General features: G+C 49.4%; 1 protein-coding gene across 6 annotated transcripts in view; it reads left to right on the top strand.

Annotated features, from left to right (window-relative positions):
- The window catches only part of EXD3 (exonuclease 3'-5' domain containing 3), a 252,729-nt gene that overhangs the window by 129,732 nt on the left and 100,342 nt on the right, over positions 1-22,655 (top strand). For 5 of the 6 annotated variants that reach the window (XM_066562818.1, XM_066562821.1, XM_066562817.1 and 2 more), the window contains 2 exons: positions 3,476-3,529; positions 5,564-5,695. The exons of the other annotated variant lie outside the window; for it this stretch is intronic. In XM_066562818.1, the coding sequence (XP_066418915.1) occupies positions 3,476-3,529; positions 5,564-5,695 (186 nt within the window). The remainder of the gene's footprint in view (positions 1-3,475; positions 3,530-5,563; positions 5,696-22,655) is intronic. 6 annotated transcript variants of the gene reach the window in all.

Here is a 22,655-nt window from a genome sequence, read left to right as displayed (position 1 = left end):
GGAATCTCAAAGCTGCTTCAGTTGTGTTCTGGGTTGGTTTACTTTATTTTTTTAATGGACTTTGCTCTTGGTCTTCAAAATCATCCTCATCTCTAAGGATAATCTGATGCTAAGGCAAACCTGGTATCTTTTGAAGTATGCTAATAACCAGAAGGCAGGTAAAACTGGCTTCCTGAGGCTCCTGTGTTGTGGAAGATTCCCTTGCAAGGTTACACCTATCCTCCAAAGCTCCAGGTGAACCAGCGAGTTGCAGAGAAGGGCCAGGCTGGATGGATCTCAGGAGCCAGATAGAGCATTGTGCACCCAGATCTAAATTGCCCTAGACTAATTTGGAGCCAGGTGACACAAAAGGGATTTTAATCCTGCAGTGAGCAGATCTTCACCTAATGGGGGAATCTAATCTTGGATCTTGTCACAGCTTTGACTGGCTTTTTCCATATTTTTGATGTAGACGACATTCTCCAGGTTTGCTGGTCTTTTTAGTCTGGTGGGAAGCTAAATTCAGAGAGGGCAGATGAAGAGCTGTGTTGCTTTTAAGATCAAGACTTGGCTTTTGATGTTGGGTCAGCAGGAGGATAAGGTCTTTCATTGGAGACCTTGATACAAATGGATCTGCACAGAGAAAACTGGGTGGATGGTTTTGGTGTGACATTTAAGGCCATGTTACAAAACCATGTGATAACTCTGTGCAATTTATACTTTTCAGGAATGCTGAAGAGAAGATTAGGGTTGCAATACTGGGAGAGCTGGACTGAGTGTGCTCAGAGCTGTTAAGCTCTTGGTTTACTGTCTCTTTTAAAAGAACCTGGGATTACAGGGAGGGCCTCTGGGTTTGGACTGGGTTTTGTGATCCCCTTCTCTAGCAGATCCTTGTCTGGGTGCTTTCCCAGCACATATCCTGGGGCAGACACTTTCTGTCCTCTCCCTTTTGGTCTGAAGCGGGGCCTTGCTGGCCCAGGCTCAGGATCACTGCAAGGGGAACACAGCTTTTCCTCTACTGCAGTTTGGCTCTCCAAGGACATGTGGCATTGCCCAACATGTGTCTGACACAGACTTGGCAAAGTTTAACTTACAAATCCACAGCCTTGTGCTGCTGTTTTTTGGAACCTCCTTTGGCCTTGGTTCAGGACGCTTTAGATTGTCACGAATCATCCTGCTGCTCGTGCTGGCTTGGAAACAAAGGGTCTCTCTCTGCCCTCTCTCCTGAGTCGTTGCCCTTCCAGGTCTCTCTGACAGTAATTCCTGTGGGTTCATTCATTTCTGCAGGATGGAAGTTGGCTGAACAGACAGACACGTTAAGGGATAATCAGTAATACCAACAGATTAGGGAGTGCTTTCTATCCAGAAGGCCTGAGCCTTTTCCAGAGGAAGTTGATATTATCTTTGTAATAGATTGTGAAACTGAGGCCAATGCCCTCTCTGAAGCACTTGGGCTAGAGCACAGGTCCCTGACACCCATGCCAAAATGCTGCCCTGGGTGTTCTTTTCCTCTCATTTGCATCCCTGACCCCACATCCCCGCCATGGTCCCAGTGCTGCCTTCCCTTGCTGCTTTTGCAGAAAAAGAAGGAATTGTGCCCTTTTCTCCAGCACATACCCTCTGAGGTCTCAGTCAGATGTGTGCTATCACATGGCTTTTCTGGCTCTGTGTGCTTCTCCCAGTCGTTGTTCCAGAGGCAGAAAAACATGTTGGAAGAGTTATTGCTTTTCTCCTTTTTATTTGATGTTCTTTGCCTGTCTCTGCAGAGCCATTTAGATAAGGGGATTTATCAAGCTTGAACTAATTAACCCTGGATGCAGAAAGTCAGAATGGAGTGTTCCAGCTGTGAAATCCTCAGACTTACCCTGAAGCAAACATGGGTCTGGAGGAATTTCACATCCCTTCTCCCTTTCTGGCAAATCCCTGTGGTGACCTTTTGCTGTTGCCTTACCAGACCTCCCTCACTACCGTGCCACAAGGGTGCTGTGGTGGCTGCTCAGCCACCACAGGACTGCATGGGGTGTCTGTGCTGCCCGTTCAAGGCTCTTAGAGGTTTTTTTCCTTTATTGAGTGAGAGAGGGTTGATTTTGAAAGAAATCCAGTAATTTTGCCTGTAGAAAGATGTTTTAGAAGTTGTTGCCAATCACTTTCTCAGTGCAGAACATTCAGCCAAAGAGTGACTTCACAACTAAAGGAGGGAAGCAGATACCTGAAAGCTCAGGAAGAGGAAAAAAGGGAAAAACCAGGTTGTTTAGCTGCCTGCACAGGGCCTTCAGAGCCTTCTCCCCCGTGCTTCCTGTTGCCATAGGTTCAGTGAGTCTTAAGAGAATGACTACCCAAGACAGAGCTTAAAAGTTGTGGTTGGTTTGTCTGGTGTTCCCTGGCTGTGCTCGCTGGTGTCTCTCTGGGAAGTGCAGCAGGACTCTGGTCCCAAATGTGTCTTCCTGCCAAGGGTAGAGAGGGATCCAGACAGAGCTGCTGCACTCTGAACCAGATGAGAGACCTCCATGACACACATCTGGAGTCAGTGAAAAACATGAGGGCTTCTAACAGAATCCAAGCCAGAGAAGCGAAATAACCTTGTGCCTACTTCAAAGCACTGATCTCTTGTCAGCAAGATCAGAGCTGAGTCCTGGTTCACATGGGAATCCTTGTGAATCCTCCTATTGCTGCAGCCATGAGTCTCTGTCCCTCCTCCAGAGGGTGAGGGGTGGCAGGGAGGGGCGTCATTCGGTCATGTGAAGGAAGGTCAGTCACACTTCCACCCCTGCAGCTCCAGAGTTAGTGCCTCCCTCTGGCAGCGCCCCCTGTGCAGTGTCCCCGAGCTCGGGGGAAGGTCTGCAGGGCACTGATGACTCCCTGGGAACTCAGCACAGACCTTCCACTTGAAGGACTCTGACAAAAGTTCAGGATTCCAAGTCGGGAGGTGATAAACTCTTTGGGACATGTTCCCTGCAGCCTGGAAAGGTGCAGAATTCCTGTGTGTTGGGTTGCCAGGACAATAACATCCTCCTTCTCTAAGGAGTAGTTTTGTTAAAGGTATGAAGTTTGCAGACACATTTCACGGTACATTTTTTTTTTCTAGAATTACCTGCTTAGGTTTTTTCTCCTTTTCCCCCTGTGCAGTAGAACTGTTTCCTTCTTTGTGACCCAGACTGGGGAAATAGAAATAGTCTGGGTTAAGGGAAAAAATTAAAAGATTGTTTTTGTATAGGATTGTTTCAAGGTGGAATGGTTCCCTGGGCCATCTGTGGTACAGATACACCAGCAGCTTGTTCCAGCACATGGGAGATGAGGCAGGGATTGGCAGGGAGGGGACAAGGGGTGAGCCATACCTTGGAGCTGCTGTTGCTGTCAGGAACTCTTGGCCAGGTGTGGACTGACACTGAGAGAAACACTCGATATCTCCAGTTCACCTCCTCTCTTCTGTGACTGCAAGCCTGACCTCAGTGTAACTTCAGCCCCTGTTCATTTGGATTTTTACTGTTTTTTCCAGATTGCCCGACAGGAAGGAAGAGTCATTTTGACCTCTGGACTCCCATATCAGACTGTGAGTGTTCCAAGCTGCTGGCATGTTTCTGGCACTGATCCTTGCATGGTCTGGGGTGTCCAGGGGAGACAAGAGGAAAAGTCAGATGTGAATGCAACAGCTGGCTTGGATTTTTCATGTTTTCTCCACTAAAAGCTACATTTAGGGTCTTCAGAGGTTTGCTGTTCTCAGCCACCAAGGCTTGGGGCAAAATATTTTTTTATACTTATATTCAGTCCTGTATTGGTGGGGAGAGCAATTGCTTGCCATTGGGGGTGGGGGTGGAAGTCAAGCCAAACAATCCAGAACAGTGTGTTTCTGTCTGGCCTCACTGGCAGGTGAAAGGCAGCTCAATTTCTGTGCTTTTTATCCCAGAGATTCTTGCTTGCTGGCTGGCTCCACACTGAGAGAGTTTCAGCCCTCAGGGACATTTCTTCAGGCTTGGAAGGGGGAGATTGGAAGGCCCCAAGAATGGGTCTGGTGGAAGTTGGAGAGGCTTTGTGTTGCTATACAGAAAAGCCAAAGCAAAGGCCAATCTTGCCCTCAGCACCAGCTGTTCAGAGCTGTTCACAGACATGCTTCAAAATGCACTGCTGAGCCTGCCAAGTCAGTGCTTGGAGAGCTGTGATGTCCTGTTGCAGGTCCTATGCAATTTTTTAGTGGCTAAAAATCCATTTGGAAGAGTGAAACTGTTCTGCATGAGCCAGAGTTCTGTTCACATGAACTAGGGTGCAGGATTTCTTTGTCACAAACTGTCAGCATAAAATCTCCCAGCTACTCAGGCAGCCAGTCAGAATATTTGCAGAGTAGGGGTTGCTGATTTCCTATGGAAAATCAGAGTGTGGAATAAAACTCCTCCCTATAATAGGACACTATGAGGCAGGTGCAGCCACCCTGCAGGTTCCTTGAGCCTACAGCTGGTGGAATAGGGAATCCAGAATCCTCTTGTTTGGCAGAGCTCTAATTTCAAAGTACTGTGTAGGAATTGCAAAAGGAAAATAACTGCTTCCAGGGTACAATACTCCTGGGAAATACTCTGATTCCCTCAGTTCCCTTGCCTTTGGATGCCCTCCACAAGGATAGGATGGCTCTGCCAGGCTCCTTTACTTGTGTGTAGCTGATCCCACTCCTGTGAGTCCTTAGCATGGTCATGAAGATGTATCTGGGACTTCCAGTGCTCATTCACAGATGCACTTCTCTACAGACTGTGGAACAAACATTGAGGGACTGCCCACATCAACCCCTTCAAATTTCTTGGCCACCAGGGAACACCAGGTGAAACGTTTGTGTGAATCAGAGGGCTTGAAGTGGTCACTGGACATTGTTTCCATCACTGTGCTTTGGCGCACTCTGTGGGATCTGGCCAAGTTTCCTCAGAAAGCTGGGATTGAGGTCAGTTTCCTTTTGCTGCCCCTGTCAGCACCACCTCACCAAAATGTGAGTTGACAGGACTTGAGTATATTTTATAGAATAGAATAATGGAATTGTTAAGGTTGGAAAAGACCTTTAGGATGATCAAGTCCAGCTGTTAACCCAGCATCACCACCATGGTCCCCACTAAACCATGTCTCCAAGTGCCACATCCAGATGACTCTTGAACGCTTCCAAAGATGACTCCAACACCTCCCCAGACAACTCATTCCAATTCCTGACCACCTTTCTGTGAAGAAATGTTCCCTGAAATCCAATCTAAACCTCCCTTGGAGCCTCTTGAGGCCATTTCCTCTTGTTCTGTCACTTGTTAGCTGGGAGAAGAGGCCACCCCCCCTGGCTGGACCTTCCTGTCAGGGAGTTGTAGAGAGTGAGAAGGTCCCCCTGAGCCTCCCTTTCTCCAGCCTAAATCATGTTTCATACACATACAATCACACAATTCTTCAGGAGTCAGAGCTCTTGCAGCAGTGGCTGTTAGGTTACCAATCACGGTGCTCAGACCAGAATTCAGACTGTAAACACACACTAACTCTAAGCATTATTCAGAATTCAAACCAAGCCAAGAGCACCAGAACAGCCCCAGGTGCCCTGACACTCGGTCTCACTGGTGTCTCTGGTTTGCAGCTGCGCTCCCAGGTGGGAGAAGGAAGGTGTTTCTCTGTGAACTGCTCCCAGAAGGCGAAGGAACAAGCGCTGCAGGTGCTGAAGCACTTCAACGTGCAGGTGTCCCCGGGTGACATCTTCAGCCGCTGCCAGGTAGGACGAGGCTGGCTCCAGCCCCGGCTCCTGCTCGCTCACCACTCCCTGCGCTGCCTCGGTGTCCTGGGCCTTGCACTTGGTGTCTTCTTGGTTCCCAAGAGTTCTGCTTGAACTTTGGCAGCACCTGGCAAAGCCGTGAGGAGTTCTGAGTGCAGTCACATCCGTCACAGTGCTGAGGGCTCAGTCAGAGGATCAGAGGCTCTGCATCTGCAGCTTTGCTAGAAACTCGCCTGTTTTTCTGATTTTTGCTACTTGGCCGGTGTTTTGGCATCAGCTGTCATGGTTGGACTCTCTTTGTTGCTGTGTTCTCTGTCTAGGACACATGCTGTTTTAATTATAAACCATGTTTAATTATCGCTCTGTGATTCTGTTAACACTTAATTACTTTAATAGGAGGATTTTTTCATAGGACTTCTTTTTTTTTTTTCAGAAGTTATTAGGTTAATTCATGTCCATGCTAGTTGATGGCTCCAGATTGTGTTTGGCACAGGATATCTGTGGATTGCTGTTAAGACTAAATTTTAATTGTGTTAGCTCAAATCACCATCTCTTCCAATTTCACTATTGTATTTGTTACAGCAACACGCTGAAACCTATCCCTTCCCAAACTGCATTATAAAACCAACACGGAACTTCAACATCTCTCACCTTATCAGTGTCTATAGAGAGAAAAAGAAGCAAGTTGGTTAGAAAATCAGCTTTTTCTTAGGGATAAGCAAGCCAATGAGTCTGGCTCAGTGCCTCATGGTGGAGATCTGGGGTCTCCTGGCCCAGTGGAATTGCACAAGTAGCGTAGGAGCAGACACACCAGAGAGTGTGTCCTGAACCTCTGTTTATATCTGCTGTCAGATGTTGAAACTGGATCTGTAACTTAGAAAGCAAATAAGAGTTGTCCAGCTGGGCAGGTTGGCTGTGAGAGGAGACTGATGAAACTCCCTGCAGGTCAGATCCACAGAACAGGGGTTCATCTTACTGCAGGATAAATGGATATATTCAGCTACGGGATACTGCCTTCAGTCCTGTGGTTTTATTGTCCCAGAACAGATTGCAGTTGTTATATTATTTATATATTATATATTATTACATATATTTACAGTGGCACGCTGGCTTCTTGGCTGTTTTAAACAAACCTTTAAAAAACCTCATGGATTCTCCAGTTCCTTGACATCCCATAAAATAGTAGTGTTCCTCCTGATGGTTGTTGAAATACCGCAAAAATAAGCACACACACACACACACACACACACACACACACACACACACAAACAAAACCATGCTGCAGGAAACTCAGTGCTCTCTAATAAATGCATGAGACTGTGCAGCAGACAATGGAAAACTGACCCCTCACCCAGGATCTGGGGTCTGGAACTGGTTAACTCTATGGGCTTAGTACATGCTGTCTTAGTTTACAATATAAATAGGGGTAATCAATCTGGCTAGGAATATATACTAAGTGTTCTCTTACTTCCAGAAGAAATGCCTTCCCTGTAAATTGTGGTGGTGGAACAGCTGCATGTTTTATACCCCTCAGCATGGGAAGATGCTGATTTGTCCAACCTCTCCCTGTTCTGAATCATATTTACCTTCATTTAAGGCCTTGGCATTTTGGAGTGGATTTTGCTCAGCTGTCTCTGCAGACAGCACAGGTTTGGCTGATGTGCTGCTGATCCTCTGGGGGAGAATCCCAGCTCTCCCAACTGCACTTCCCAGGGTTGTGTGCACAGGCAGCAGGATCATCCTCCAGCACTCTGGAAAACTGACAGCCCACATCAACAGAGGCAATTTCTGCCTTCAGGAGCATGCTCTGGGCCTACATGGCCTACAGAGACCTCAGCAGTTCTTTTATACGTCCTTCCTAAAACATTCTCATTCTTTGTAAACCTAATTGGGCTTAATTAGGATGGAGGCTGGATCCTGAAACTGCTGAGCTGTGCTTGCCAGCCTGTCTGTGCTGCTCCGGTGCTGGGTCACAGACCTTGTGGCTCCCAGACTGCTCCTTGCAGAGCACTTTGCTGAGGGGTGACAGAGAGTTTTGGCTGCCCCTACAGTGGGTGAGCATGGTGGGCACACAAGCAGAGCTCCAGAAAGAGCCGAGTACTGCTGTGTCTGTGCGAGGCAGGAGGATGGGCAGTACTGACCCATGAGCTGGGCCCCTCTCCTCCCTCTCCTGCACGGAGCTGGGCCTGACCTACAAGCAGGGATGGGTTATCTGTGTCATCAGCCCTGGCTGCATGTCACAGGAAGCAATGTGGCATCGTGCCTGCTCCCTCTGTCTCATGGAGCAGGGGCTTGTTTTGTCTCCTGGGTTCTGTTCTGTAAATGACTGGAGTGAATATGGCAGCAAATGTTGTCATAACAATGCGTGTAGTGCAGAGCACATGGTAAAAATAGGTCTCAATTCAATGTTGTACCCAAGACTGCTGGAAAATACGTTTCCTCTGTCACCTCCCTCAGCAGGGATGGACGAGCTCTCTTTTCCAGATGTAAAGAATGGGCTTGCTTTGCAACCCTGCCAAAATACTGCTTCTGTTAAAACAATGGCCAGCACTGGCTACCTCTGTCTGACCTAGAGCAGCAAGTGCTTAGGGAGTGTCATCCAGGGGCTGCTCAGCATTTCTGCTCCCGCTTGTGCTGGGCTTTAGCTTGATTGCTCCAGTTAAAGGCTTCAGGAGCAGGGACTGCTGCCGAAAGTGTCAGTGATGGTGCAGGAATGACCTTTTCATTCCATGTGTTCCTCAAGTGCCGCATTGTAAGGACTTGGTGATGATCCTGGTGAAGCCACCCCTGCAGAGTAGCTGTAGGTGGGCCTGGTGGTGCCTTTGGTGAGGAACATTTTAGTGGGGCTGAGTGAAAATAAGATTAATTTTTGGTGACATGCAAAAAACCCCTATAGAAATTCTACATTTCATAGTCTTAAAATGTTACAAGCCCATTCCTTGTATTTGAAATGCAAATGTCATGTACCTGTCACCTCGGTACACATTTGAGTATCTTGTATTTTTCTTCTTTTCAGACAGCTGAAATACTTCCTTCAGGAAGGGACAGTGTGAAATAATGTTTGGGGTGTTCAGACATGATCAATTCAACATGCTGAACCCTTACAGTAGTCAGGAAGATGTCTGGAGTTGTTGGAGGCTGTTGTGGGCTGCCTTAAATGTCAGCTCACAGTGCAACTCACCCAGGAGATCAGTGATGCTCTGCTCTCCACAGCTTGGAGTAGATTCTAACACAGAACCAGCAGTTAAAGAAGGAAAAACCACCCAAACCTGCTGAAGAAGGCATGGACTCCAGTCCATGGGCAAAGACAGCTGACAGCGGGGTCATTTCATAGTGGGGTGAAATTCAGCTCTTCTCCCAGGCCAGCAGTGATTGTCTCCCACCCTTCCTGGTGCTGTCCCTGTTTGGGACATCCTGCTGTGACACTTGGGTATGGCCTGGTGGAACAGCAGGAGAACATGAACTCCTTGTCTCCATGTCATTCCAGTCTCTTAAAGGAGAATGAATTGTCTCTTGAGAACAGCCATGTTTTGGCAGGATCCATTACCTGAATGACTGGTGTGACTTTTGCCATCTTGCTTTTCCATGCCATGTGGTTGAAGGTCTACCCAAAGCAGGTGTGGGCCACACCTCTGAACTTCCCACTGTGCCAGGGCCTTGTCGCTGGCTGCTTGGTGAGCCCAAGGGCCCAGGACGTTTCACTTCCCATGGCTGAGGTGTCTCGCCCAGCCAACTTGTGTCAGTGAAAGAACACTGGTGTGCAAGCAGATCAGTGGAGGCACAGGGCTGGCAGGCTTGGAGTGAGCAGTGCTGCTGACAGGGAGGAATCCCAGCTTGGATGGTGATAAACTGAGGAGATAAACACTGCAAGTTGTTAGCTTTACATCTTTATATCACAAGGGTTTGTCACTATGGCTTGAAGGGACAACTGTGTTCAGCGTTATTTGGGCTCACCAAGAAATTCCTCCTGGAATCTGGAAGAACCTCGTGGTTAAAGGTTTCTAACTGCTGTAAAACACTCTCTGGTGTGAGGCTCTGCAGCTGGGTTTGGAGCCAGGAGGGCCTGTCCATCTGCAGAAAAGCTGTGCTGGTCTTTACTGAAAAGTGTAGCTGCTGCTCAGCTCAGTTTTGGGTCTGAGGCTTTGCTCGAGTATGGGGGGGAGCAGGCTGGGGGACGCGGGTCCTGCAGAGCCTCTGTGCCACCCCCACCTCCCCCAGGCCTCTCCTTCCTTTCCCACCCTCTGTTTGACTTGACCCTTTAGCCTTTAAGCTGGCTGGGGCAGGGACCCCGCTTGAACAATACCTTACACAACAGGAGGCTGATCCCAGGTGAGGTTTCAAGGCTTTCCTGCAAGGAAAAATGATTGCAATTATATCCCCTGCAAAAATAAATGTGTGGGGGAAAAAAAATCCCAGGCTCCAGCTGCAGTTTGTGCATCTGAACAGCCCCACATTGACAGGGGGATTATCTGCACTTTCAAATAGGTTGTCTCTTGCACGTCACTGAATGCTCTGATCCTAAATAAGCAAATTACATCAACTATTCTGATGTCCTGTTTAACTTATGACCTCAGCCTGAGCACTGCAGGATATGAGAGATAGCTGCTCAATTTCATTGTCTGGAGATCTGATATATTTTTGTATTTTTTTGTGCCCCCCCCCCCTTTCAGTTTCCAAACTACTCACCCCAGCTTTTACAAAGGTGTTAGCATGGGATTAGGAGTAGGCGGGGAGGAAGAGAGGAAACCACCTTTTTTTTTTTTTAAATTAGGTGCAAAAGCATTCTAACAGTTGTAGCAAATGTTTCTGGTTTTTTGTGGTTAAGGTAACGAATTTCATTGCTGCAAAGCTCATCATGTGCAAGCTAACTTACGCAGAGGGAGCCCAGGATGGAGCAATCCATTTAGCAGGGACAAAGTAAAAAGCCTTATGATGAGATGGAAACCCTGTACTTGGGGCACTTTGCGAGAACCTTTGAAGCCAGCCTGGGAACTCGGGCAATATTAGTTGATAATTAGTAATATAGATCCCTCAAGCTGTCATTTAGATTGAAAATGTGCAAGTCTCTCATGAGCCTCTGTCACACCAATCTGATCAGCAGGCTTTTTTCTTCCTTTTATGTGGGTTGCTCTGTCGGTCCAGACGATGATGAGAACTGCCAGGCATCGTCTTTCTCACTCAGTTGTGAGCTGAGCAGCTATCTCCTGCTCCAGCATGGCATGGAAGTGGAACCAGGGCAATTTTGCTTTGTGGTCACCTTTCCTGGCCTGAGCAACAGTCATTTCCTTCATTTTAAAATACCAGCCGTCCTTCTCCATGCGCAGAGAAAAAACAGTAAGATTTAAAGGCTACATATTTCATGAGATGTTTCTTCCCCAGCAGACAGCAAGGGGTTGGCCTTGGGAGTCACTCAGGACAAAAATCATCTTCAGCTCCAGTGGGGCTGAGACATCATCAAAGAATTCAAAAATGTCAGTTCTCGTAGCCCCTGGTTCGGCTTTTGAGCTGCCCTCCACTGATGCAACATCATGTCCCCATTTACTTCCTTTCAGCCCTGAAATCTCTTTCAAAAGTGCTGTGTCACCCTCTAAATGAAGAATTTAGAAGGTCACGTGTGCTGGATTTCAATGACTTGGGAATGCTGAGAAAGAGAATATCATTTGGAAACCCTCTGTGGTTTAATAAAAGGTTCATCCATAGGATGCAATTTGTCAGCGCCTACAGGTCAGGAAAACCTGTGATTAAGAGCATCTGTGGTTTCCCCAGATGTGTGAGTGAGCTGCTTACTCCTCCCCAGTCACCCAAACCCGGGCTCAGCCCAGTGCCTGCCCACGATGTGGGCTGTGATTTCTTGCTTCAGAGTGTGATTGTTCAACACAAGGGGTGAGGCCCTCTTAATCTTTTTGTTTATCCTGGGCTTGGCAATTCCGATGTAATCTGCAGCCTGTGCTGCAGAGGCTCCAGCCAGGAAGCACAGCTGGTATTATTCTGCCTCGACAGACACTGTTGAGGGAGCAAATTGCCCTCCAGAGGTACTTGTCCAGGGCTGGCTGAGTGGCGAGTGCTCCTTGCCCTGGCACCGCGCCCCGCTGAGAGGGACCAGCTCTTTGTGTGGAGTGGCTCTACACGGCAGTCATTAAATACCATCAGACTCTGGGATCATTTGTCATGGCAAATTCCGCTTCTTTTCAGTCTCTGGTTAAGATTTTTATTTGCTAACCTCCAATGGTTTATAAATGATAGTGAGAGTTCATAGTGAGTGGTCACTGTTACTTGCAAGGGGTGGAGACACCCCGAAGCACCACAAAGATCAGGGAATGCTTTGGGTCAGAAGGGATCTTAAAGCTCATTTAGTTCCAGCCCCCCTGCCATGGGACACCTTCCACTATGTCAGGGTGCTCCAAGCCTCATCCAGCCTGGCCTTGGACACTTTCAGGGATCCAGGGGCAGCCCATTTTGTGCCAGGGCCACCTGTGCCAGGGCCTTCCCACACACAAGGAAGAATTTTTTCCCAATATCCCATCTCTCCCTGCCCTCTGGCAGTGGGAAGCCATTCCCTGTATCCTGTTACTCCAGTTCCTTGTCCCAGGTCCTTCTCCAGCTCTCCTGGAACCCCTTTAGGTACTGGAGATTCCTGTAGATACTGAGCAAACCCCAGCTTGTGGTTGCCAGGCAGGAGGGCAGCACTCTGTCCGTGATGGCTTTGCAACATGATACGTGAGTGCACACAGCACCAATTCTGTAAAATTCCCAGCCTGGAGTTGGCTTAGCCCTGTGCTGTTGGCCACATAAAACTCAGAGTCCCCCAAAAAAGGGCTCGACTGGGCCTAATTCTCAGCAGCGAGCCCAGCCGTCGCTGCCTGGTTCCCACAGACTGTACACTTCCCTGCCAAGATTTCAGTATCTTCAGAAATTCAGTGGAGCATGAAGGTCACAGCAAGGGGAGAATGACAGCCTGAGAGGTTTTTTTCCCCTTTCAGCAACTCGGAGCAGACTGTTGTCTCTCTCTCATGTTGACTATTTTCATAGGGTTAGCGTGAAGTTTATGTTTTACACAGCCCAGTGGCAGTCGGAGCTGGGATCAGCTGTGTTTCTTCAAGGAGGACGGTCTCATGTTGCAGACTTTCTTTCTCAGTGTCTGCAAAAGCTCGGTTTCCAGTGAAATTTCCCTTACAGATCTTTGTCTTGAGGTTCTCTTTGTGGATGTATGTGAGAGACTGTACCCAAGGTTTCGGTTTGGGTATTTATTTCATTTCTTTTATTTTCACTTGCAAAGCTGCAGGCGGAAATTAAACTTCAGCAGGGAGGGGGGGAAGCTGTTAATTTTTCACAGTGTTATGTATTCCAGTGCTCAAAATGATGATGCCAAATTAGCCATTAGAGGTCAAACCTCAGCTGACAGCAAATGTTTTCTTTTGAGGAAGCCATCCTTATTCCTGGGAACCAGTTTTGTTGTCCTGTGCTAAATGCAAGAAAGGTATGAATGTGTGGTTTTTCCTGGAGGGCAACACGAGCTGGAAAAATGCTGGTTTTAGCCAGTGGAAACAGCACAAGCAAACAACGATTGGCAGTGAAAACAGCACTTGTATTTAGACTAGCATAGAAAAGAGGACACAATGTAGTACAGAGTAAATGTCCTTTTATACAGCCTGTACAAGGCTTTTTCTTCCTCCCATGGGTTTGGACAGACTATGAAGTGTGTTGGTCAGCAGAGAAGCTGGTGCACTGGGAGAAAGTAATGAAGGGTCAGCGGGTGACAGTGATGGAGTGACTGTAAGGAAAAGGAGGAACTCTCTGGAGAAGGCAGTGACACAGCTCTAACTCCCATGTGTCCTGAGGAAACTGTCCCCATGGTTTCTCTCAAATGTCATGAGAAAACAAGAGATTTTTAGCCAGTTTAAGTTCTGATGGTTTCCAGTCCCCTGTGCCTCCTGATGTCGTATTTCAGTGTATTGACTGTGTCAAGAAGCAAAAATTCCCATGTTTTATGCACTCTGTAGTTTCTCCTCCTTTTCAACATTGGTGTCCTTATAATGTTCTTTGTTTGTATGTCATGGTGAGGGTGGCTTGGCCAGTTCCCAGTGTTTGAATGGGAGTAGGGACTCACCAGAGCAGCACAAAGACCATGGAATGCTTTGGGTGCAAGGACCTTAAAGCCCATGCAGTCCCAATCCCTGTCATGGGAGGGACACCTCCCACTCTCCCAGTCTGCTCCCAGCCCTGTCCAGCCTGGCCTTGGGCACTGCCAGGGATCCGGGGGCAGCCACAGCTGCTCTGGGCACCCTGTGCCAGGGCCTGCCCACCCTGCCAGGGAACAATTCCTAATTCCCAATATTCCATCCATCCCTGCCCTCTGGCAGTGGGAAGCCATTCCCTGTGTCCTGTCCCTCCATCCCTTGTCCCCAGTCCCTCTCCAGCTCTCCTGGAGCCCCTTTAGGTCCTGGAAGGGGCTCTGAGGTCTTTTTGGAGTTTCTCCTCTCCAGGTGATCACCCTCAGCTCTCCCAGCCTGGCTCCAGAGCAGAGGGGCTCCAGCACTGTGATAACTCAGTATCAGGCCAATGTTTTCCCAAGTCCCACTGAGAATCCTGCACAAAAACCATTGCCCTGTGGTTGCAAATGACAGTAACTCCTGCAATGTGCTTTGTGGGGACTGCACAGCTCTGCAGCCATCCCTGGTCTACAGCAGTGCCAGCAGCAGACCTTTGTTCCTTCAGAGGAGGAATGTGGGATCTCCAGGCATATTTGGAGCCTTCCTTGGAAACACCACAGGCTGAGCTGCACCTTCTTGGTTTCCATGTAGAGTTTGCCAAATCTGTAATTGCTCAGCTGCATTTATCTGAAGACCCTTAGTCATTAAACTGTGTCACTTCCTATGGCATTGATCAGCCTGTATCTGTTATTCATGGTATTAATTGGAGGAGGTGACTCCCTGTGCCAAAACTGTGTGTCCATGGCTCCTGGTGAGATGTGGTACAGGACTGTCTTCAGCACCTACTGCTGTAAAGGCATTTCCAGCTGGTGATGATGGTCAGCAACATCTGTGGGGTTCTCTGGCCTTTCCAGGAAGGAAGACCTTGTCCCCACAAGGTGCCTCTGGTCTGAATGAGTGGCTAGATAGAAGAGACCATTTTGTGTTTGTGCAAACCCTCTCATCCAAGGACTACACAGAAACAGGGACACAGAAACTGGGAGAGCCACAGCAGTATCCTGGTCAAAACAGAGACAGAAAGCCTTTAAATGAGTTTCTCAATTCATGCATTGTGTCAGTCTTGATGAAGAGGATATTTTGCAGCTATTGTGATGAAATGCAGCTAGGCCCAAGGTAGGATCTGACTGAGCTTAGAGGGAGAAATGGCAGTGTAGGAGTTTTGGCAAAGGTGGAAAATGTAACATCCAGGGCACACTCCTTGTGAGTCGTTATCTTTTCTCTGGATAAGGGAATTTGGATGATTTACTTGTCCTAATTTAAGACACACAGTCTGAGTTGATCACCCTTTTAATCATGGAAGTGTTGGGACAGGATGCAGGTGAAAGCCTGGTTTTGTCTCATGCCCAAAAGCTTCTCTATTGCCATTCCCAGCTCAGCTTTTCTCTTGATGATATCTGGGAGAGCTACCCCTGCTGAGGCATTTTAGTGAAGTGGGAGAGGCTGATGTCTGAGATGAACACAGGCAGATTTATGTTCGTTACTGCACGTTAAAAAGCTGTGGTTAAAGGTGTCCTGCAGCCAGGAGGGTGGTCCCACAGCCCTTGTCCCCTGCCTACTTGTCCATCCCTCACATTTGCAGCTCATGCCTGGGAAGGGGGCACATGGGCAGCCAGATGTTGAGATTGATCTGGCTGAAATGGAAGTTCCTATCCACAGCTGGATCACTACCTTGTAGTCACAAGGAATCTCAGGAACAAGATATATCTTCAGGTGTACTGATGGTATGGACTGTCCACCTCCAGCAGCCCGATCCTGGCTGGGTGCCCTGCAAAGGTGTGGGTGGACCAGTAACCTCTGCAGCTGTTGGGGTTTTAATTTGACAGTCTAACTTCACAGACTTTAAAGAAGGGGAGATCACTGAGCTTGGTCCTGGCAGGAAGAAATGAGCTTGGTGGTTGGAGAGAAGGAAGTTGGTGATGGAGGAGTCAGAGGAGGAATATGGTTCCCTACAAACAAAGTCATGTGAATGGTGACAGCATGGAGTGATCAATGTGCAAGGATAATAGGTCACTGGGGAGTCAGCCTGAAAGCTGAAGCCTCTCAAAATATCTGGAACATTGTGGAAAAGAAAGTTAAGAAGACATCCAGTAAAGCTAGACAACTCTTGCCCCCTGGCCTGCCTCACTGTCCTGCTTCTCTCTGCATGGCTTTGCACACTCCAGTCTGTGACTGTCCGAAGGAGTTGGGCACTCAGAAGTTGTTTGTGCTTCCCTCCGTGCAGACAGTGCCCTGTGGTGAAGTGTTGAGCCTCAGCTCTCAGGAGCAAACCCACCCACAGGCAGGAGCGGCCTCCCTCGCTGGGCCTGGCCAGCTCCGGCTGCCCGCGGCTGTGGGGCCGCTCCTCCCCCGAGCGGGGCCTTCCCTGGATCAGCCGCATTTACTGGCATTTACTGGCGGGCTCAGATTACCCCAGTGAAAATAATCGGTTATGCAAAGTTATGCTGTTTAGATTGGGTTTCTTCTGTGTGGCCAGCGAGGTGTGAAAGTCAATCTGCGCCGCAAACCCCGTGGGCACTTTCTCCCTGCTGGCTGGATATGATAGCTCTGGGCTTGGGCTCGTAGGGGGAAAAGCTGGCCCTGGGCTTGGCTCAAAGGGACACAAGCCACAGGTGGTTACAGTGGGACGGGGTTCCTGAGCTGCACAGGGCTCCTAAACCCAGCCTGGCAAAGCCAACGGGTCACCTGAGAGGAGGGTGTGAGGGCTGGCTCTGGCGAACCCTTCCGTTCCCTTGCCCCTATGGCTGCTGACAGAATAGGCTTGTGATGGTTTTATCATGGAAGCACAGAATAATTAAAGTTGGAAAAGTCCTCCAAGATCAAATCCAACCATTCCCCCAACTATGTTCCCCAGTGCCACATTGATGCAGATCTTAAATCCCTCTAGGCTGGGCAGCCTGTTCCAGTGCCTGACCTTTCTGTCTGATCTCTAATCCGAAACTCCTCAGCACAACTCGAGGCTGTTATCAGTGCACTCCTGTTCCCAGGCCATCATCATGGTCCGTGCAGAAACTGCAGAGTAATCAGTAAATCTTCAGCGTTAGGAGAAGGACTTGCTGTCACAGAAGTGTTTCATGATATTCCTCTGATGCTTTTCCTTATGATCATCTTCTTTTTCACCCCCAAGGAATCACAGATTTGGAGTTTAAACGCAGAAAATCCTCTGTGGACCGACAACCCCTCCTGCTCTCCTGCCTGCAGCCACGGTGTCCCTGTGATTCCTGCCCAGAGAGACCCAGGCTCACTCCCAGTTTGAGCTGGGGGAGGCTGTGGGGAGGCTGTGGCTGGCCGGGGCTCAGGCTGGGGCCCTGAGCTGACACCCCAGTGTGCTGTTGATATGTGGTCAGAGCAGTGGCACCTCACGATCACTGTTCAGGGGCTTGCTGGCTGCTCCTTGGTGTTCATAAGCACTGGAGCATCCCAGGGTCCGTGGGGGAAGGTCCAAGGGCTGCTCGTTTCCCCAGGTTCTGCAGCCCCGATGGAATGGGAGAAACACTGAAAGGCAGCTCATGCATATTTAAATCAGTGCCAATTTATGCTGTCGCTGATCTGTGACTTACCGCAGTAACATTCATATTCAGCTTTAGTGCCAAAAGCAATACTCAGCTGCTTTCTTACTCCTTAATGAAAAATACTTCTTTAGGGCTTCTTTGAAGTCCCCACCCCTGAAAATCCCAGCTATATTGCCATCATTGTTACTGTTAACAGCCCCTGCCAGGCCCGGGAGCCTTTCCTGACGGATAGCTCCGCGGGGCTTTGTCCGGGGCTCCCATTCAGCGCTGCGCTACAGCCAGTTTGAAATGGCTAATGACGGGCCTCCCAGGGGACTGCTGCCAAGCTCTCAAAGACCTCCCAGGTTTGGAAGTGGCAGGGTGTCCTTTTCCTGGGGCCAGCCGCAGAAGGAATGCACACACTCAGATTCTCCTACCTAAGCCGCATCAGTCAAGTTATTTTTTCAGTTGCAAAGAGTCATCCATGCGTACAGAGCCGGTTGCTTAGCAGGAGAGAGATAGCTGTGTCAGTAGACGACGTGGAATAAATAGAAGGAAAAGGTTAGGTGGAAAGATCCCCACTAGTTTGAGGCATTATTGTGTTTTATGTTGAAAATACCCTTTTGGAAAAATATGAAAGGCTTTGAAAACTTAAGCCAGAGTCTGTGTCAGAGACAGGACAAGATTCACCCGTCCCCAGGGTGCAGTGATGGTGCAGTGATGTTTATGGGTGCAGTTAGGAGTGTGAATGGTCTTGGTGGGCCCAGCTCCTACAAGCCATTTGCAAAGCCAGAAGAACACTGGATGGTCCCTCAGTGTCTGTTGGAAATGGGACTGGGATGTTTCTGCCAGGATTTCATGACAATTTTAAGTCGGTGCAGGCAGCCAGTGCAGCCGGATGGAGCCGGGCCTCTGCTTCCTGCCCCTGTCCCTCTCTCACTCCCCTCATCCCAGCACTAGTGCTCGTTTAACTGCAGGGCCACAGGATGAGGGAACTGATCCCAGTTGAAACGGGCCTGTCAAAACCAGATGGTTAATTTTATCCCAGCTCAGCTCCCCAGTCTGGCTCTCTCTGCAGCTGCCCAGATGTGCAGGGAGGGGAGGGGGCAGGAGGGCTCTGTCTGCACTGGGTCAGCACAGGCTTGTGCTGGCTGGAACCCTGCGAGCCCAGAGCTCAGGGCACTCTGGCCAGCCCCAGCCTCTGGTGCCTGGCCCCAGCCAAACAGGGACAGCGTGGCCGGTGCCTGCAGGGCTCTCCGGGAGCCCCCAGCTCCAGCACTGCCTGCCCCTGGCTCAGGACCTGAAGCCCCAGCCTTGGGGCTGGGGAATCAGCCCTACCCTGGTGATACCCATTCATTTTGGACCCTCCTGGCAGTTCAAAATGTGATTAGCTGAAATTTGAGCTGCAGCTCAGAGTTAAGTGGGTGCTTATCCCTGTGTCCTGACACCCCAGCGTGTGGAGCAGCACGGAGCTCGTGCCCCTCGCTGCATCTCTGCCGTGGTTGAGCACAGCTCACAGTTTCCAAGGGTGCTTCTCCATTATTCCAAGTGAAAAGGGCTCTTCGTGCTTCACAAATGAATTTGCCACAGAATATGTAAGAATTGGTTCATTGCTTGCACTTGTGCTGCCAAATGCAACTAAATCTTTCCTCCCACTAATGGAATCCAAATTAATGGATTCTTATTTTTTTTTTAAATTGAGGGGAAAGCTGCCCTCTCTGCAGGTGATGCTGTGCCTTTAACTGGGCTGCTGCTGTATAAGCAGTTGAAGCTTCATTTAGCCTGAATGAAAAACTCGAGGCACGTTGCTGAAGAGAGGAAACTGGTGGTGGATGATTTACTTGGAATGCCCTACAGCAGTGGGGTTATAAGTGAGGAGGGGAAACACCAAGAGCACTGAGATCTGAACCAGAGGAAATGCAGGAAGCCTTGAAGTGACCTTATGCAAATTCCTAACGATGACACTTAATTGAACTCATTTTTTCCAGAGGTTGTAAAGATCAAAATAACAATAGCCTTGAAATGCAAAGGTCTCTGGATAATGCACGTGAATGGATAGTTGCATACTGCCAAAAACTGCCCCGGGTGGGTGTGATCAGCCTCCCTGGCAGCAGGGTACCAGACCCAGACTTGCTCCAGAGCATTGAGGCTGCTCTGGGGGCAAAAGTGATTCCTGGGGTTTCATCCTCTCTCCCACCCCATGGGACACTGCCTCTGCAAAAATGTTTATTTAAAGCTCTGTGTTTCTGTGCTGGGCCCCAGGAACCCTGGGTGTCCTGGCAAGCCTGGGTGCCTGGAAGCCTGGCAGGCCCTGGGAAGCGAGTGGTGGTGGCTGGGGGAGCCACTTGTGAAATGAGCTGCGGTCCTCAGCCCAGCCCGTGGGGTCGGTGCCCCATCCCACAGGCACAACAACCCCAGTGAGGAGAAGCAGAGCCACCCCCGGGGTCGCCGGCCGTGCCCTGCTGGCGGGGTTGGTTCCTGATGGGAAATAAAGTGGGCATGTGTTCAGTGTGACAGTGTCAGAAACTGATCCGGAGATTGTCAAGACCAAATTCCTATGCTGTTCCTGGAGCTCAGATTATTTTCCTCTGTGCTTGCATTCAGCTCTAGGATTCATTCTCTGGATGGAGACTTTTCACAAGTGCATGTAGTGTTGGAACAATGGGAAATGGCCTTAAGCTGAAGGAGGGCAGGGTTAGGTGGGATATGAGGATGAAATTCTTCTCTGTGAGGGTGGGGAGGCCCTGGCACAGAGTGCCCAGAGAAGCTGTGGCTGTCCCTGGATCCCCAGGCCAGGTTGGACAGGGCTTGGAGCAGCCTGGGACTGTGGAAGATGTCCCTGCCCATGGCAAGGGGTGGGACTGGATGAGCTTTAAAGTCCTTTCCCACCCAAACCAGTCTGGGATTCTGTGATTCTCCTCCTTCACATTAATGCATACATGAGGAAGTATTGATCTGGGGAGAAAAAGCAAAATAGGTGCTGCTGTGAAAAATTCTCATCCCTGAATCTGGTGCTTAAATTCTCTGAGCTTCTGTTTCCAAGGACTTGCAGAGTGAGGCACACACATGCACTTTTTGTCTGTGAAATACTGGCTGCCAAATTCTTCTGAATTTCATTCAAAGTACCAGATTAATTGATTTATTTAGATTCGTAAGCAGCAGTAGAGAGCAGGAGGCTCTGACCCAGTGAATAATGGCGGATGTGGCTGTGAACAGCAGCTAATGAAGATGAAAAACTCCCCTGTCCGGAGGAATCCAAACACAGCCTTACAGATGAGACTGCTGGCCCAAGTGCAGCTGTTTGTCTTTCCAGTAATCCGAAGCCGTTGCAGAGCCCTGAGAAGAGGAGGGGACAGTGCCTGTGTGTGTAGCAGGGTCAGTTGTGTGTGCAGCCTCCTGGGCAGAGGTGAATCTGTGGCACGGTGGTGCCACCGCGGCCGGGCCCCCGCGGGCACAGCCGGGCTCCCCAGCCCCATCAGCCCAAGCAGAGCAAGACACTCAGCACCTTCCCTTCGGAGGGAAGCTGGAAAATCTTCTCTGTATTTAAAGTTCCCATGGCTGCAGTTTGAATTTGGCACACAGTTGGCCATGGGGTTATCTGAGGTCATGTACTCAAATAGTTGTAGATAAAACAAGGGCCTGTTTGGATTGGAAATCTCCAGAGGGCTTTTCCTCTGCGCGCGGGTAACAATATTGCAGAAGGACAGCAGCCAAAATAAAGACTCGGCTCCGTATGCAGTAGCTCAGAAAAGTAAAATGAGCAATGGAAAAAAAAAAAAAGAAAAAAAATGTAAAAAAGAAGCCTGTTTTCATTACGTTATTTTTTGAACTTGCTGTTGGGATGGAGGAGTTCCAGCCAAGGAGAGGGAGTCCTGCAGTGAGGCGCCATCCAGGACTGGGCTCGCTGTGCTGCTCTTCCAGGAAATTCCCTGTGGCTGCAGAAAGCCACCGCTGTCCGGCTGGGCTCACCTGCCCACGGTTTCACCCGAGGAGCCACCAAGGCAGGGCCCACACTGCAGAGCTGGCAGGGCATGGGGACACTGCCCAGGGCTGCCCCAGCACCTGCTCCTCCGCTCGAGAGTTTAGTTCCAAAGTACTTCCCAGCTAGGGCAGTTATAAGAGGGAGAAGTTAATGGGTTTTGGAAGTTAAAGAGGGAATAAGATTCTGTCAGGCTCTTCCACAGACCCCTGGGCTTTTATAGGAAACTTTCCTCATGGCTAAGGCACACTGAGAGCACACTGGGACAAGAGCTGTGAGTCTGTACCTTTCCAAGCTGCCATTGGGGAACAGCAGATGTGTGCAGTAACAGCAGCTCTGCTCCTTGCTCACTGCCTGCTCCAGCCAGCTTCAGCCTCCCTAGCCTGTTGTCAGGAAAATAATTGAAATGCAACAGCAAAATGACAAGGTTGGGAAGGAAATTTGGCCTTTGGGAGCTTTCTGTCTTCCTTGGATGCCATGGTGATGGATGCTGCTGTAAACACATCACCTAACGGGTAGTGAGGAAGGAAAGATGAGACAAGAATGAGGAGAAAAAGACAGAGGGGAAAGCGTTCTCCACAGGTCAGAGCATGCTCAGGGCACCAGGGACAGCGAGCAGACCTGAACTTGTGAGCTGCCCACTCCATTGGGAGCTCTGGCTGGTGTGTTGAGAGCAGTTCACACCTCCACATCCTGTGTCCTGCTCTCTGCTCCCCTGGATGGGGACAGTGGGGCATTTCTGCCTGCACTGGGGATGCTGGTGGAGCACAGCTGGGCAGTTCTAGAAGTGCATTCTGGGTGGCACATTGGCAGTGCCACCTCTGGGCTGGGCCCTGGAGCTGTGCCACAGCAGGCGGGGTCACCCAGGCATTAGAGGGACCTGCTAAATGTCCTTTAGGGCTTTCCTCTGAGTGTGAAGAATGTACAAACTTCTTACCGATAGGATTTTTACTTTATGTGAATATTTTGGTGGTGTCTTGGACAGGAGGAACCCAGCTCCCACTAAGTTCAGCGGGATTCATGTATCCCTCTCCTCTGGGCAACTGAGAATAATTCAGCCTCAGTCAACAAATCTTTATTTGCATTTTCATTAAAGTTCATCAAGGTGCTCACTGGAGATTTTCAGAGTTTGAAAAGTTGCATTTGTAGAATCCCTGACTGGCTTAGGTTGGAACTGACCTTAAAGCTCATCCAGTCCCACCCCCTGCTATGGCAGAGACACCTCCCACTGCCCCAGGCTGCTCCCAGCCCCATCCAGCCTGCCCTTGGGCACTGCCAGGGAT

The sequence above is a fragment of the Molothrus aeneus genome, chromosome 19 (genome assembly GCF_037042795.1).
Source record: "Molothrus aeneus isolate 106 chromosome 19, BPBGC_Maene_1.0, whole genome shotgun sequence".
In the NCBI taxonomy this organism is placed as follows: domain Eukaryota; kingdom Metazoa; phylum Chordata; class Aves; order Passeriformes; family Icteridae; genus Molothrus; species Molothrus aeneus.
This window is presented reverse-complemented; position numbering and strand designations above follow the sequence as displayed.